At 38.7% G+C, this 18,595-nt stretch overlaps 1 protein-coding gene across 1 annotated transcript in view; it reads left to right on the top strand.

Moving 5' to 3' along the window:
• ABCA12 (ATP binding cassette subfamily A member 12) overlaps window positions 1-18,595 on the top strand; it is an 87,056-nt gene that overhangs the window by 9,198 nt on the left and 59,263 nt on the right. The window contains exons 5-13 of the mRNA XM_075181383.1: window positions 377-453; window positions 2,775-2,899; window positions 3,972-4,127; window positions 6,530-6,715; window positions 12,496-12,682; window positions 12,780-12,919; window positions 13,443-13,583; window positions 14,779-14,869; window positions 15,993-16,184. Coding sequence (XP_075037484.1) covers window positions 377-453; window positions 2,775-2,899; window positions 3,972-4,127; window positions 6,530-6,715; window positions 12,496-12,682; window positions 12,780-12,919; window positions 13,443-13,583; window positions 14,779-14,869; window positions 15,993-16,184 — 1,295 coding nt within the window. The remainder of the gene's footprint in view (window positions 1-376; window positions 454-2,774; window positions 2,900-3,971; window positions 4,128-6,529; window positions 6,716-12,495; window positions 12,683-12,779; window positions 12,920-13,442; window positions 13,584-14,778; window positions 14,870-15,992; window positions 16,185-18,595) is intronic.

Here is an 18,595-nt window from a genome sequence, read left to right as displayed (position 1 = left end):
TGTTTTAGAAAGAATCTCAGCTCATTATTATATCACTAATTGGAACCTGTGCTTGCTTTATGCCTCTTACACTGGGCACAGAGCATAAATTCCCTCTTAAAGTGGAATCACTTTCTCCTTAGTGTTGTTTCTATATGCAACATAATAAACCTCTTAACATCTCTAAGGAAATCTGAAAAATATGGATATAGGTAGTACGAATAAATTACTTATAATTACTGCTAATGTTTGGCATATTTTAATTAATATTTTTACACACTGGCCATTTTGTTTTATAAACAATTATCCATACTCAATATGCTCATTTCATATAATTAAAATTCATGGTTTTCCTCCAATGAACATAAACAAAATTACTTTCTGTATTTTGTTGCAGTCTTCAAGTCAATGATCTTGCAAATGTCACCAAAGTATTGAGCTCATTTATTAACGGAACAAGTGAGGACTTTCAAGGTAAGTTGCAACACTAATATGTTGATCTTATCCTATTTTACATGTAGGTGATTTTTTTCTATAAATTATTAAATCATTTTCAGCAGTGTGAATAAGAAGTCCAGACTCTAAGGTCAAAGCTTCTAATCGTGTGAATTGACAAACTCAGGCTTCAGTAACTCCAGCATTTTCTCTTCCATACGTTGTGTGGCAAAAAGTGGAATACAAGTCATGGATGTTTATGAGATAATAAGATATCTGCACACTCATATTTGCTAAGGCGCAGCTAAATTACCTTGATTTGCACAAATACTTCTAGATTTTCACCAAAGTGCACAGGCTTGTGTAGCAAGAAGGCAGTGCTGGAAAATGAGCAGTTTGCACAGGCAGAGGGGTGGGGATTAGGCAAAGTGAGGATATATATTGTTAAGTACGTACTAGGTGCACCTAGTTTTGCGGAGCAGTGCAAAAAAATGTGTTGAAATTTAAAAGTAACATTATTAAAATGAGGTTTAGAGGGTAAGGGAACACCAATTTCCTCCAAAGAAGGATTTAAAATTTTCATTTTTAGAGTTTTGCTTTTTAATGGGACGCCCACGCGTCAGCTAATCAAACAGTATTTGGGGAAAAAAAAATGTATTTAATGGAAAGTGTGGTCCTAATGGGGAAGAATGGACTTTACAATTTTGCACAGCGCCCCTCTTCCATTTTTGTGCAACTTGGTGTGCACTGGGTGGACTATCAGTGCAAAATCAAGGAGTTTTGTGGTGTACTTCGAAAATGAGATACATGGAGATTACTGAAAGCAGATAAAGGAACAAACATAGAACAAGCTAATCCATTCTTTTCACTGCTTTACTGTCCATTTTCCTTAACGAATTACTCATTCTGCATCTGGCAGCTTCTTTTTGAGTACTGTCTTCCATACTCACCATTATGCAATTGCATACACAGCCTATGTGTCAACCCTGGTATAATATTTTACTTTGAAAATTACTTCCAATCTATGGGCATTTCACATTTTCGGAACAACTTGAAGTAATGCTCTAAGACATACTTGCCAACATTTTAGATCTCCCCTTCGGGATATCCTGGATGGTAGATCCTGGTGCCTGGTGCTCAATGTCACAATTTACGGCATAACACAGCAGGGTGCAGGGCCAGGATGATGCGAATCACTGTGAATAGTGTAATTAAGCCTCGCCCCCACCAGGATGCGGGAAGGTGCACTGCTCTCTGGGGAATGGGGGAGAACTCCTAGTAATTTGGGAGTCTCACAGACATTCCGGGAGAGAAGGAAACAATGCACTAAGATCAGGGGCTGTCTGGGATGGGGGGCAGGGAGGCATCTCTCCCCCGGGCTGGTCTCATAGTGGGCTACCTTGGGCTGAATCACTGGGCCACCTGAATTTTTTTTCCTTTAAAATGTTACTAATAGGCTGCTAACTCGAGTCTTGGTCCCCAGGCCAAAATTTGCCAGCCCTCCCCTGCCTAAGATAATAATAAGAACTGTTTAGGACACAAAGAAATAGGTTCTATGCACTATAATTAGTTTTTTTACCACTTCCCCTTCAAAGCTCAAATTGTTCATTCTCTCTCACCTGAGAACACTTAGCAAAAGTTTCTGTTATATGACTTCTTTGGACGTGGAAACAGTTGGAAGTTACCTGCTCAAATCAAGCATCTGTACCTTCCTCTCACTTCTGAAAGCTGCGCATGCAATTTCAAATATTGAATTTTAAGTTTTGTCTAGTAGTGTGTGTGTGAGTGTGTTTGTGTGTGTGTATATATATATATATATATATATATATACATACATACATACAGTAGTTGAAGTGGACATTTAGAGGTGTCGGCCTGGAAATTAAGAGAATTGTATGTATTATGTTTTCTTAAAACATTGAATGGCCAGTGATGACACTGCAAGCATATTTTGCATGCTATGCTTTGTGATTTCACCTTTTTGTCCTATGTTAGCAATAGTTACACACTATTCAGGAGTTTGTAAATTTGATTTTATTTACTTATAGAAGAACATAGTAATACTTGATTAATGTTTACTATATAAGATGCAGCGGAATGTCAAGGTAAGAATCAATAGTGATTTTTACTATCATGTAATCTTCCCTTCTCCACATCAAACTACAGAAATCTAATTTAGAACAACTAAAACTAATTGCTAATTGGTTTAAATTAGTTTCCACACTAAAAACAGAAATAAAACTCTTGTACAGATCTTATTCACTCTCCCCATTGTTAACAACAATCTAGAAAATTGAACTATGCATTAATATTAATTATAGCATGTATCATTTTTATTGCTGTATTTATTTTGTTTATAGCAATATTAGGAAACGTATTCTACAACAAGAGTCATGTCGCAGAGCAGCTGAGTGAAGTGGTGAAACTAAATCAGACAAGTATCACAGCTCTGATGAGAGTGCCAATCCCAAATAACATAACTCAGGTGGGTTTTATTATCTTGCCTCCTCCATAGGACTGTAGATCAGCTGTGATGCTTTAAGCTAGGTCTAGTGATGAACTTGTTGGACATTTTGGTAGTTTGTGAACTGAGCGGACACTGTACAATATATGGCCCGCCAAGTGATCATTCTGAACAATCAAAATCTGATAGCTCAGAGTAGAAAATCAGGTCATCTGAAATATCAAGTCCTGACCATGCAGTAGCCAGAATGCCACCTTTACCTTCATCCTGAAGTCAAAACTACCAGGTCTATACATTTGGCCCAGATACTGGCAAAATTGTGCACAAATCTGCTGGGAGAACACTCAGATTGAACCATGTGTGGCACCATTAAAAGTCTACTAAGCTAGAGGAGCCAAGGACCATAATGCATACAGCAGACGATCACAAGCTCAATCACTTGGATAGGAAGGTAGTTATAGAATATTGCTGAACTGACCCGCTTTTAAACTGCCAAAATACTATAGGTGCATTTCCTTGTATAGTCTTCAATACATATATAACACTTAAGGCCGGGGCTAAGGGGGCCTCCATTCCCTCGTGAGGGCCCCCCCCCCCCCCCTGGCACTTACCTCCTTCTCCGGCGCGCTGTACGCTATTTACTGAGGAGATCTCGTGAGAGTGAGACTCACGAGATCTCCTCAGTAAGGAGAATACAGCGTGCTGGAGAAGGACCGCAGTGAAAGTGCTCAGCAGCACTGATCGCGCCCCAACCGATCAATACTGCTGCTGAGCACTTTCAAGGGCCCCCTGGATGCGATAGGCCCCTGGGCTGTAGCCCAGTTAGCCCTATGGTTAATCCGGCCCTGATAACACTGTAGGTTTAGAGAAACAAAATGCAGCAAGAAATACATACCTATTGCATATACATTTCAGGAAGGTTTAATCTGAATATTTACCACAGAACTCAAATGTATTACTCAGCTGTTAGATATTTACTACTAAGCCATATAGTCCTTTTAAATGTCAATCCATTGTAATTCTGGTTTTAGAGATTATTCTCCTTGTAGATCACATATATTTAATCTTGGATTATCTTCCTCTTTTTTTCCAGTTTGTTACTTGGTTTACTACTCTAAACCAGTGTAGTACAAATAATTCACTGGTGATTGCACCACTCCAGGTGTTTTGTAACCTGCCTCCAGAGCAAGGATACCAAATGACACTAATATTTCTACAGAACACGGATGTTTTGAAGTTAGTGTACAGAGTAAGTATTAATTGTCATATTGCAAACTTTGCTCAGTATTATTTTTGGCTATATTTGGACTATTGCTCTCATCATCACCTGTCAGCTGCTGGGTAGATGAAAAATGTGGATTGCCATGGGTACAATTTTTAAAAAAAAATATTTAAGGAGGAAACAACATGAAGGATACAAACATATTAATCAAAAGAATATGAGTGTACAAGATGTCTCCTCTTAGTTTTGTGTGTTACACCAATGGGGAGCGGGAAAGGGGAGAGGGATCGGGAATGGAAGAAGGAGGTAGAAGTGGAGAAGGGGGGTGGGAAGTAGGAAAGGCACTAAAAATATTGTTAATGAAAATATATGCAGTACATCTAGGGACAATCGACCCATGCAATTTAAAATCAAACATGAACATGGACAAGGTGCACCACACCAAGCCTGGGGGATCCGGAGGCAGCCCAAGGACTTTGCTCCAATAGCGGGAGGGGAGAACCGAGGTGGATAGGCAGCTACGGCTTTCTTGTAGATACCACATTTCCCACACCTTGTCCAATTTATGTGATGTGTTGTGGAGGTAGTATGTAATACTCTCCATGTTTGCGATATGGGGTGGATTGGTTGAGAACTTTCTAGGTGACGGTAAGCAGTTTAAATTTAAATCTGAAGGCCACAGGGAGCCAACGTAGCGACTGGCAGGCCTGCCGAGATAGAGCAGTGGGAGAAAAAAATAAGATGTGCAGCAGCATGCAGGATAAACTTAAGAGGGGCAGGGTGGGAATTTGGGAAGGCCAGGGAGGAGGATGCTGTAGTAATCAAGGGAGTGATTATAAGGCAGTGAACAAGAGTTTAGGAGGCTTCCAGGATGTGAAAGAGCCGGATCTTGGATATATTCCAGAACTGTAGGCGGCAGGTATTGCAGAGGGATGAATGTGATGTTTGAGGGCAAGGGGGGAGTTGAGGATGACTCCTAGGCAGCAGTCTTAAGGTACAGAAATGAGGGTTGTGTTATCAACATAAAGTGAGAGGGAGGAGGTTGGATGGGAAAGATTATTATTTCAGTCCTGGAAAAATTGGGCCTGAGTCACTGAGGAAAGTAAGGCAAAAAAGGAGTGAATGTTCTCCAGGACAAACAATGTTACAATGCAAGGGGTGCAAATTAGTTTATTATTTTGAACATAAGTTAAATACTGTCTGTTTTCTCATCTAGCACACAAATACTTGATAGCTTTATTTCTACACTAAAATTTAAAGATGATCTAGGACATGTCCTATCCCAACTATAAATCTGTCTCCACATTTTAAATTTACCTCTCCCTCCAATGTAACATGGTTTTGCCCAAGTGCAAAGTTACTCCTTTTTTTATGCTTTGCTCTCCTTAATGACTCAGGCCCATTGAATTTAAGAAAGTGCTGGGACATCCAAGATGAGATGGCTGAGAGAAAGCAGGACACATGAGACACAAGGGAAAGGGAGGAAATATAGGAGGGAGGAAAAATAGATTTGGGTGTCATCAGCATACAGGTGGTACTGACAAATGAGCTGATGATGTCACCAAGGGAGGAGGTGTAGATGTTAAAGAGCAGGTGGTAAAAAACAGATCCTTGGGGGACTTCAACAGGTAAGGGAAGATTGGGGGAGGTGGATTCGGGTGTAGAGACTGAAAAGGAGCGGTTGTTAAGGTAAGATAAAACCTAGCAGAGAACAGTGTCACAGAACTATAGATTGAGAGTTTGCAAAAGGCGGGAGTGGTCAATGGTATCGAAGGCAGCAAAGAGGTTGAGAAGGAGGGTGGGCTATCGAGTTGGGATACAGGGGGTAGTGGCAAAGAGGCGGTGTACAAATATAATAAAAGCATATTGGCAATTTATTTGGAAGGGGGCTAATAGCCAATGGGGAAAGAGGGGGATGTCGAGTGGTGCACCAACTTGATCTAGGAAAGAAAAACAAATGACAGCAAGGTCTGGAAGTGATCTGAGTAGGTACAGGCATTAAAAATGTAGGATCTAGCGAGTACATGTGTCAAAAAGCAGGTGAGTTTTTTTTCATTAAGTTAGTCACAGATGCCAAATCTTGTTAATGGAGATTGACACGCTTGTTATGTATTCCATTTTATAAGTGTACCAGGTACGACTACACAATAAAAGGTGAAGCCTAAATTTCAGTCAATATAAAGATCATACTTTATAAATAGGAGCTTATAACTTTCAAATTTTTTACATTGTTGAATCTTGATGATTATTTCACGTGTACCTGCATTGAAATGTGAGAACCCACTTAATAGTGTTGTACAGGGATAATTAATAATGTAATATTGATGATAATAATAAGAAGTGGAAAGAGAAAGAAAGCTTTGTACCTTATATCCTTGATTAGTGATGCAAAAGGCTCACTCTGGTGTGTTGTGTTATTTTTCTTGTAGCTTGTGGTTCCACCAACATGGCAAACAAACTTTGACAGTATCTTGAGTGCCCTAAAAATTCTGATTGAAAAGTTATACAACTTATTTGAAATATTGCCTTCAGAACAGGACATGAACAATTTGATGAAAATCATAAACCCTATAATGGACTTCATATCTATACCAACCAGGAGGAGAAGAAGTGTTGTATGTATCACGTACAGGCTTACAGTATATAATTATGTCATGTCCAGATGATGTACATCTTTGTCACTAAAGAACTTGACCATACTGTCCTACAGAAAATTATTGTTATATTATAACTTCATCTATGGTTCTGCTGGTTTAACAACAACACTTGCAGTTCTGTGTGTGTCTTCTCAAAATAGTGGAATATGCATTTCAAAACTTAAGTGAAAGATCTTTTCAAAGTGACAATATCACCTTTGTCAGCTTTTCAGGCTGATAAATAATGAAGTGATGTGCATCTCAGCACCCAAAATCACATCATCATATAATCCATACCTGTCAACTCTCCAGGGATATCAGGGAGACTCCCAAATTCTGGGTAGGTGTCCCAGACTCCTGGGAGAGTAGGGCAGCCTCCAGTATCTGCCCACTTCCTAGTAAATTGGGCAGAATTAGAGCCGAAATGATGCGATTATCAGCGCCCCCCCCCCCCCCGCTGTCAAAATGACCCGTTTGCGTCATTACATCACAGGGTCAAAATGATGCGATTCGTCAAGGCCCGCACACTTCCCCCCTGCATCTACCTGAAGTTGCCAAGTATGATATAATCACACTGGGTTCTGCCTATTGCTTCAGGGAGATTGCCAGAGTCTCTCAGGCCCACTGGTATGAAAATTTCCCAGTCATTTTAGAAGAGTCAGCAAATATGTTTAAATATACATACAGAAAAGCAAATTCTAACATGGCACATTTAGTGATAGGTATGATGGTATAAAAACTCATCTCAACAAACAGCAAACTCTCATTGAATCAATTGTTTCTATAACAATATATTGCCCACTGTTCATATAAACAAACTTCCTTGAAAGTTTTCCATCCAAGAAGTGTTATCATTTTCAGCAATTCTCATGGATACAATCTAGCACTTAGTATATAACAGAAGATGTTTTTCTTAATTTTGTACTACTTCTATTCTCCATCTATATTTGTGTACTTTATCCCTCATAGAAGGAAGGAATTGAAATAAAAGACAAAGAAATCTGGTGTTCTACCATTTTATTTAATTTAGCCTAAAAACCTGTATATTGCACTCACATGTAGTAAAATATATTGAAGTATATAAATAATCATGTATATCAAACAAATCACCTCGCTCTTTGTAATGCAAATGCTCAGAATAGATCCATGTAGCCTTGGGTTGCACAATGAGACGGTTCCTGGGTTTCAATGGTCTGTAAAACAGCTTAAAACAAGAATTCAGAGTTCTCTTGTGACTGCACACTCCCTCCTTTACCAGCTGACACATTTCTACTGCTAATTGGTCTTTCTCAAATCTCCAGTAGTTATATCGTCCACATTTGCATATATAATACATAATCCACTCAAATAAAATGAAAAATAGCAAATTATAATTACCATTAATTCCTTTTCCTCCAAAATACTCGCTATTTTTCCTCTTCACTTCTCCCATGACAGCCATCACAATCGGATGTATCAAAGCAAAATAGTAGGGAGGGCTACAAAAGAACAGATCAGCCATATATGCTGCATAATCAAGGCTTTATTCAGTGGCTGGGTGGGGAACAGGTCTACAAAAACAGAGAGTTCATAGATGATAAGACATCCAGATGATAAAGACTAGCGAATGTTTTGAGGGGCTCTCAGTGTCTCTGGCACGTTAGACTCATTCCTCTTGTATGCTTGACCAAATTCTCCTCTGATCCATCTGGAAAGGGCATACTCTTGTAGAGGTATTTTAGGAATTATGAAAAGTTGTTCTGTGTTTCTAAATTCTGGTGTTCCTAAGTCCTGGATAAAAATATAGAAATTGCTCTAACCAAGTCCAACGAGTACCGTTTTCTTTCCTTTTTATCAACCGGTTGTGAACAAATGGATGACAGTATGACTTCCCGATTAATGTGGAATTTAGAACTACTTTTAGCAGAAACATTGGAAGGGCACCAAGTACTACTATATCTGCATAGATATCCTTAAAGGGTTCCAAAGTGCCTGGAGTTCTTCAACCCTCAGATTTTGTTTTCGACTGAGGTCATCTGCTATGTCTGTCTGCTATATGCAATGCTGAGAGTGACTTCAGATTTCTTTCTGCCCAAAACATGATTTATGCTACTTTCACTGTCATGGTTCTACTTCTGGAACCTAAACTGACAATTCATGAAGGCCACAACTGTCTTGTTGTGGCCTCCCCAGCCTGCAAGACTGGAGTTAATCATGAGTATTACCCACACTGGCTCCCGAAGCGACACTACTCTTGCCTTCAATTTTGCACTCTGCCACCAGCTGAGAGACTCCTTGGTGGTCCTTGACAATCTTATTGTATGATTCAGAGGAATCTGTTTGTGATCCCACTGGGGCACTGGTTCCAGCTGAAGATTGGGCATGTGCCACCTTGCCCAGGGAATGATCCCTATGGGGGAGGAAAACATACCTAACAATTGGAGTCCTTCCCTATTGTTGCTTGGTAATAAGTCTGTAGTTGATGGGGTAAGGGCTGGATCTTGATGTATCTTTCTTCTGACAGAGGTATTTATCTGAACCCCCAGAAACGTTATTTCTTATGATGGGACATCTTTGTCCTGTTCATAATACAGCCATGTTTTTGTAGAAAGGTATCACTTGAGCTGTCCTGCATTTGACAATGTGCTCTGAACTCCCCACTACAAGGATGTCATCCAAATAGGGCTTGCTTAAAGCTTGTTTGCTTAAATCTGCTACCATTGTAATCAGCACTTTGGTAAAAGTTCTCAGAGGCACGGTCAGGCTGATGGCCCGGCTTGTAAGCTGAAAATGTTGCCCCATGACCCAGAACCTGAGGAATTTCTTGTGATATACTGGAAACAGGATATGAAATAGTCATCCTAAAGTTATAGGGATGTGAAAAAATTATTTTTTCTGATGGCCGAGAGGATAGAATTAACAGACTCCATGCGAAAATGTCTGGCACAGACAAACCTGTTGAGTCGCTTTAAGTCCATAACACTGGCAAAGACTTCTGATGATTTTTTGACAAGGAAGAGTCTGGAATAAAGCTTAAACTACTACAATCTGATAGAGCCTGGTACTGAAGATGGTTATATAAGGTGTCCAACTCCACTGTGGTTGATGGAGTCTTGGATAGGATGAAAATGTTTCCCTTGGGATACTGGTGGAACTTTATCTTGTGTCTATTCCTTAGATTGTTCAAACCCACTGATCTGTAATAGAGTGAGTCCGTATTTCTACATAAGGTGCGATTCTGCCCCTTACTAGTGTCAATGTGGACTGATCCTGTTGATAGTCATTGTGGAATCATCTGATTTGTCTTCCCCTCCTTAAGTCTGAATGCTAAAAAGCACTGATTGGATGCAGTAGTAACATTCTGCCTGGTGTACAGCCTTTATGACTAGAGGAATAAGTGAAGTGTTTTGATCTCTGATCCTGTGACAGTGGTTAAATTTACCTTCAGGAGTTTTCTGTATCATGGTGTCTAATTTGTCTCCAAAATACCTTTCATGCAGGATATTGTCAAGACAATTTTTGAATGACCGTCTGCTGTGCAAGGGTACAACCAGAGAGCTCTCCTAGCCGCCAATGCTAATCACATTGTCTTTCCTGAAAAGGCAATAGTATCCAAAGATGCCTCACACAAAAAACCTCAGTGCTTTTAAACAGGCATTGCCTGCTTACCTTGTCTTTGACATCTGTATAAAGTGTCTCTCACCATAATCTGAGCACTCTTGCTACTGAGGCTTTGGCCATATCTGACTTCAATGTGTTCCCTGATGAAATATGGAGTTATTTAAAATAACTCTCTATCTTTCTATCCATGGGGTACCTTAGAGGACCATCATCTTCGAGCAGAGTAGTAGTTCTGGCTGACATACAGGTACAGCTGCTTCTATTTTTGGATCCAACCTCTACTCCTTAACCTCTTCATCACTGAATGGATACATATGTCCTAATCTCTTTGTGTTAGACTGATGCTTTTCCACCTGTACTCATTGCTTATGGATAAGATCTATCACAACTTCATGTACCTGAAACACTCTTTCACTGTGATCTTCAAAAAGTGATATATGGACCTCTGTGTCAGTTGTTTCTTCATTCATCCCCATAAACTTGTATGTGCTTAAGTAACATTTCCACATTATTTAGATTAAACATTCTTGGTGGGTTTTTTTTATATCTCCATTACTTCTAAATTCACTGAAGAATCCCACTCTAACTTACAGTAACTGTCTTCAAAAGACATACCCCACAATCTTTATGCCTTGCATAGCACAAAAATCCTCTGTGGTCACAAAGTACAAAGGACATCCATGCTATAAGTTGAGGGGGCTGACATTTTCCCTAAGCTTGAGAACTACATATTGTACAAAGATTCGGTTGTCAAAGGAATATTTCAGTCTCCACAAACTTTATGTGGACAAACTTTGCTCTCCTTGTTCCCTTCCTCAGGCTCTACAAGATTAATGAAAGGACAGGATATTGTGAAAAGCTAATTCACTACAGGACTAATACAGGAACAATACATCACCCCTAATTTAGGGGCTTACCTAGAGCGGGTACTCCTCAGCTCTCATCAACTTGAGAAAGACCTGTTAGTGGTTGAAATGTGTCAGCTGAAAATCATAACAGAACTCTGGACCCTCATTGTATGCTGTTTTACAGACATATGAAATCAGGGAACCATTTTCAAACTAATTTTTAACCCCAAGGCTTAATGGATTTGGTGTGAGCATTCAATTTACAAAGAGTGAAAGAGCAAGGGGAATTGTTTGAAATGTTTGATTGTTTAAATGCATCAATATATTTTACTACATGTGAGTGTAATATATATGTGTTTATAAATAAATAAAAGGGTTTTATTCCAGCTTTTCTCTTCTATTTCTCATTTCTATGAGATTAACAGATATGCTGTTGATTAGAAGTACTAACACTAAAATTGAGAAAAACATGTACTACATTCTATCCATTTCTATCAGAAACTCAAAACACTAACACTTCTTGGGAGGATTTAAAGACAGTTTATTCTTTGTTGGACGGAGATTTTATATAATCATACCTAAACGTTAAGCGCCATTATATACAAATTCCCTTTCTATCATTACTGGCAATTGACTGATTACGAGCCTACTAAATTTGATAGGATCATTAATGGGCATGTTGGTAACTGTTGTCGGAAGATAACTCCTATTGGCCTGTGTGTGTGTGATCATCTTTACTAACAGGCTCCAGTGACACCAGAAGAAATACAGTCAGTTGACTCAACCTCCAAATGGCGAGATTTTTTGGTCTTTGATCACTGCATGTATGGCTAGTTTATGAATGGCATCAAGCAGACACTTTCTGCGCTGAGCTTATAGCTCCCCCCACAAACATAGTGTTCATCCCCTCCTTGTGTCTGCAGTGCATATCCTTTGTAGAGTATGCACACATAAAGAGATATTAATTACTGGATTTCAGGAGCAGTTCTAATCTGGACACAGAAAGAGTCTGTCAGACACCACTGTAGAGGATAGATTTAGCACTTGATTGGATGAGACAATCAAACTGTAAAAATGAATTTAGTACAAAATGTTATTCACACAAAACATCTATGAATTATATGCTTCTAAAGATTATGTTTAGACACAAATTGTAATGATATATACATGTTGATAAGTCCCCTTCAAGAAGACTTTAATTGTAATTGCTTTTGAATCCTCCGTCATCTTGTGATGTTGAAAATCTTTATAAACCCAAAGTTGAGTATTTAATAACATAATGTTTTTTCTTATGTTCTTGTCAATTATTAGGATCTTTCAGCGTTTCAAGAAAGTACCAGAGCTACTAATAATTCATTTACTAAAATCTTATATTTTCTTTGCAACAATAATTACGTGGATTTCATAAGGGTCCTCTTATCATTATCAAGTTCATCTTTAAACCGGGACAGTGAGAGAGCACAAAATCTTAGCCAATTGTATGCAATACCTACTGACAGTAAGTACTGGGCACCTAGAGCTATGGGGTGTCCAGCATGTGTGCCACCAGTGTTGTTTTCTGCAACTGATTAATCTTGAATGTTAATGTTTTTCAGACCCTTTTTGTTTGAACTTATTCAGTAATCTAGTTACGACGTCCAGCGGTGCTGGTAAATGGTTACTACTGAAGCCTATATTATATGGGAAAATTCTTTATACACCAAACACCTATGAAACACAGATGATAATGGAAGAGGTAACAAACTACTGTACATATGTACATACCAGAAACAGAACAGAGAAGGATTTAAATATTGCTTGTGTGCACATAATCTAAGTTTAGAATATCATATTTATGTTATATTGCAATATATCCAGGGATAAATGTGGCCCAGTCTCTAGTCCTCTTTATTAGCATATATTATTTCTTATATAAAATAGTTTTTATATATTTCTGAGTCTGTATACACAGTTGAAATGTTCCCTCTAATCTTCCTATACTATTAGCATCTTGTAACTAAAAGTTACATATGTTTGATAAAATAAAATTGGGTTAAAAACTGGAACATAAAGCCTTTGCATGAAAGGATGCAAACAATTTATTTTTTTTTGCTATTTTTGTATTTGATTTTACGTCTTTACATAATAGTTTTGCTCCAGACATCCCCCAGCTACAATTTAATATATAGCAAAATGTAAACATGTAGCACTTCTTATCCTGTGCCTGGTGTGATCATAAAATGTAAATTGTTTACCTTGTTCCTGTTATTTCTTGGTAGACGTCCAGCAGCCTATCTCAAGTGGAGAGTTACAAGACTACATTGAACAATGTGCCTACCGTCATGGAGAAAATACAGACATACTTGCCCCTATTAAATGATCTTTTAAATGATGGTACAGATTTCTTAGGCACAATAAAGGTAGGCTCCTACCCTGAGTTTCCAAGGGCTATCTGTTAGTGTTTAAAATTTGTAAAGGAAACTACACCCCAGGTATCTCCCCCCAATCTCCCCAGACATGCCCTCCCCAAACATAGTAAAATTAGGGATTTTTTGTACTTAGGTGCTTCCTTCACTTACAAGTGCTACTTTGACAATGCTTGTATTTGTCTATGTGACAAGGTGGCTTAGTGGTTAGCACTTCTGCCTCACAGCACTGGGGTCGTGAGTTCGATTCCTGACCATGGCCTTATCTTTGTGGAGTTTGTATGTTCTCCCCGTGTTTGCGTGAGTTTCCTCCAGGTGCTCCGGTTTCCTGCCACACTCCAAAAACATACTGATAGGTTAATTGGCTGCTATTAAAATGCCCTTAGTCTCTCTGGGTCTGTGTGTGTATGTATGTTAGGGGATTTAGTAAGCTCCAATGGGGCAAGGACTGATGTGAATGAGTTCTCTGTACAGCACTGCAGAATTAGTGGCACTATATAAATAAATAGATGATGATGATGAATCCGGTCTCCAGACACATGGAAATTTTAGCTATGCTGGATATTGCAGTGGTGATATCTCATACAAAACCTTACAATTGAATTCCTACAGCTTCTCTGTGTATTTTCTCACTCTTCCATCTTAGTTTCTGCAGTCAGATATTACCTTACCCACAATACACCAAGGAGAGTCCTTAAGAATAACCATCACCTGGCCTGCACCCAACCCATGCCATAGCGGTCAAGTAGACCCATGGACTTCTTACACAATGTCTCACTGTGACATCATTATTCAAAAAGAAATTTATGATAAAAAGATGTGTACTAAAATATAAATTTCAGTAAACCAACAATAAAACTGAAAAGTTAGCTTTCTTTGTATAATAAGGAAACATGTGTTGTCTACTTTGAGATATAGGGATAATGGAAGTAACTTTGATTTTCCATAACTTATTTTAGGCCTTGTACCCTAACATAATCACAGAACTCCTTGGTGACTTCTAATATCCTTATATTTCACTGAAGGCACAGCCTATTCATTATATAATAGGGGGCATATTTAGTTTAAGGTATGAGTGAACATAAATCTGTGACCACAATTGGCAACTGTTTAACTGATAAATAAATATGTTTTTGTTGTTGCTACAATTTTTACTTGATTATAACTTATTTTCTGTTTGCTTCTGTAGGGCATTTTGAACAATACTGTTGTAAGTGGCATTCTATGGGATTTTCTACAAGTTAATAGCACAGACCTGTCTGAGAAATTAGGACTTATTGGTAAGTGCTAACATATTCAGTCCCATTTTCTGTGCAGTTTATGAATAGTTGATACATTGTTTATTTTTACATGCCACATCAGGTGAGATGCAGTGTACAATCTATATAATATAGATTTTTTTATTAGAGTTTATTAGAGATTTTTTATTATAGAGTTTATAATAATCTATATAACAATAGATTATAAGATTGCGTGCAGGACCCATATATCAGTTTGTTTGTATGGGGAAGTTTCCTGGTTATATATATTACTGCACTGCCACTAAGAGCTCATTTGCGGTGGAGCTGAGCTAGAAATGCATTGTCCAATCAGGGTGTTTGATTTTGCCACGACCTGGATTGCAATAAGAAGATGACAGTGCTGTTATCCTTCATACAAATACTGAGGGTCAATGAATAAAGGTGTTTTTAAACAGTGCGCACTACAGGTCCCAGCTTTCAGCATATCATACGCTTTAAGCTTATCTTACACAAATGTATGCAGTTTATTCTTAAGATACGAGCGACTCTCCATAATACGCACATTGCATACTTTCCACACACGTAGTAATCTATGCTTTTGCCGTAAATTATGTGGGACTACATCAGCCCCATTAGCAGTGCACTCACTTTGCAGTCTTGTATTCATGCACTAGAGGTCGCTGCTTTACCACAGAAAGCACCAACATTTCAGTACTCTCAAGAAAATTCATACAGTATTAATTCTCTGCAGAGATATTCAGTCTGTAAGACTGACTCTGAAATAAAATGGCAGGAACAGCATTGTACAGAGCTTATATAATGGTATTATACAATTTTTTCAGTTACTATAAAATTTACATTTTGTTAAACAACGACACAGTACAGTCTATTCACTAACAGCAACCTTTAGTGTTCATCGATTTCTTTATTCTTAATCACAAAGGTTTAATAACATAATCTAGAAATCTATACATACCAGCAGTAGCTCGTATACCAAACTCATACTTCTTGCCTGACTACAGGTATACCCAATAAAATAAATGTAGTTAATGTGTTAGTGATAGTATAGTCTTCATATAACATAGGAGTATACCTGTAAAATATATTTTTTGCTCAAAATGTGGTTTAAATAGATTCATATATTTTATTTGTATTTTCACAGATCCTTTCATCCAGGAGATGAAAAAAATTAAAAATATAGGTAATAGTGAAACTGCATTGATTTCAGAGATTTGCAAAGTCCTGTTACAACTACTGTCCTGCATGGCGACTAACCGCATTGAGCCTATGAACAGCACAGCAGAAATGACAGCCAAGGCCGAGCAGCTCCAACAGACTAATGAACTCTTTGCAGGTGATGGATGGCTTCTAGTTGAGAAATGCTGTTTATACATCAAGTTTGCCTCAAAAGCATCTAACTGTAAAGTTAGCCACACACAAAGCAATTTTGTCAACCCAAGAGCGTTGTGTGCTTGAGTTTCCAACAGGCAAAAAAACGTTACATAAAGATATTTAATTTTTATTGTTCCTGGTGGAAAAATACATTAGCCTATGACTGGACTATAATAGCTAACGGCTATGATTGGCCCCCAAATGGCCCAGTCTCATAACCATCAAGTAACCAGACCTGTCCAATTTGATCTACCACATGTGCCAGAGTTCATTCGCTTAGCTCTTAGTATTTAAGAACCAAATATTAACATTGATTTGAATATGATTATCTCTTCCTCTTTTCTATCCATTCCCCTTCTCCCTTCAAAGGAACATGATCACCCATCCTCTACAAACCCAGTTTGTTTCAAGGCCAGGATAAATACATAAGGGGTGGGGTTAAACATGGTGTAGGTGTGGTGAGAAACTTCCTGTCCCATAGTATGTATACCACAGGAACAGACCTAGGTAGGCAGATATTAAAAAATCATGTGATTTAATGGGAAATATGTTAAGATGGTATGTTTCATATATATGTTTCCTTGTTTTATCTCCAATTCACTGTTGTATCTGCTGCTTCCACAGTATGAACCAAGTGGAACGTTCTTTCTTTAAAATCTTTCTGCTTTACACTGATGTGTGCTGGGGTGATTATTTCCAATATTTCAAGTGAGGCCTCCCCTGGCTCCTCCACTTCCACTAATAGTTTTCTTACTTATAAAACACACACTATGCAGCCTATCAGTATACTTTCCCTGTCAATGTATCTGCCATTTACTGACAATCAGTGTAGGTACACAGTGGTTCGTACCACAATGACAGTTACCATGCACCTTCTTTTGCAGTCAGTATATGAGAAGTGGATTGACAGACAGGAAGGATGGGAAAGGTTGGTAGCCTTATAGAAAGTCCTGATTTTATGGGAGGAAGGGAAAGGTCGTAGCCTAATAGAAAGTCCTGATTGTATGGGAGGGAGGGAAAGGTTGGTAGCCTCATAGAAAGTCCTGATTGTATGGAGGGAGGGAAAGGTTGGTAGCCTCATAGAAGGTCCAGATTGTATGGAGGGAGGGAAAGGTTGGTAGCCTCATAGAAGGTCCAGATTGTATGGGAGGATGGGAAAGGTTGGTAGCCTCATTTAAAGTTCTGATTGTATGGGAGGAAGGGAAATGTTGGTAGCCTAATAGAAAGTCCTGATTGTAAGGAGGGAGGGAAAGGTTGGTAGCCTCATAGAAAGTCCAGATTGTATGGGAGGAAGGGAAAGGTTGGTAGCCTCATAGAAAGTCCTGATTGTATGGGAGGGAGGGAAAGGTTGGTAGCCTCATAGAAAGTCCAGATTGTATGGGAGGAAGGGAAAGGTTGGTAGCCTCATAGAAAGTCCTGATTGTATGGGAGGGAGGGAAAGGTTGGTAGCCTCATAGAAAGTCCAGATTGTATGGGAGGGAGGGAAAGGTTGGTAGCCTCATAGAAAGTCCTGATTGTATGGGAGGGAGGGAAAGGTTGGTAGCCTCATAGAAAGTCCTGATTGTATGGGAGGGAGGGAAAGGTTGGTAGCCTCATAGAAAGTCCTGATTGTATGGGAGGGAGGGAAAGGTTGGTAGCCTCATAAAAAGTCCTGATTGTATGGAGGGAAAGGTTGGTAGCCTCATTGCCTGGATTGTCTTTTCCTGTTACTAGCAATGATTCTGATCTTCTCCTTCCGTACTCCCTCTCCCCCTACTTGTCTTCCCATATACCGTTATCTGATTTATGTATGTTTGCCTCTGTTAATATTAATTATTCCTCTGTAACTTTTATATTGGTTTATGTATGATTCTTTACACACTTTCCATTATCTTTGAAAAACACAATAAAACAGTTTTTGTTCAAAAAACCCAAAAAAAGAAAGTCCAGATTGCATAGAATTAATGAAAATGTACACTATATATTTTTTATGTGTGTACAGACAGGAGGAAAACTAATGATTATTTATGAAATTCACATGATGGTGCTTGGACAGCTACTCCCAGGTGTGAATGTATCAAGCTGTGAGTTTCCTGTGGTTTTGAAAAGTGGAGATGTTGCCTATAGCAATTAATCAGATTCTAGTTATCATTTATTTAGTACATTATACAAAATGATTGCTAGAACCTGATTGGTTGCTATAGGTAACATTTCCAATTTTCAGACCCACAGGAAACTCGCAGCTGGATACATTTATCCCCTGATGTTGCTTCACTGCTGATAGACCATTGAACTGGCATGATCAAATCACAACATCGGCGCAAAAGAGGCCTGAAACATAGGGCCTGAGTCATTAAGGAGAACAAAGCATACAATTGGAGTAACTTTGCACCT

The sequence above is a fragment of the Mixophyes fleayi genome, chromosome 7, assembly GCF_038048845.1.
Source record: "Mixophyes fleayi isolate aMixFle1 chromosome 7, aMixFle1.hap1, whole genome shotgun sequence".
NCBI lineage: Eukaryota > Metazoa > Chordata > Amphibia > Anura > Limnodynastidae > Mixophyes > Mixophyes fleayi.
The sequence above is the reverse complement of the archived record's forward strand: the minus strand, read 5'-3'. Positions and strand labels throughout refer to the sequence as shown.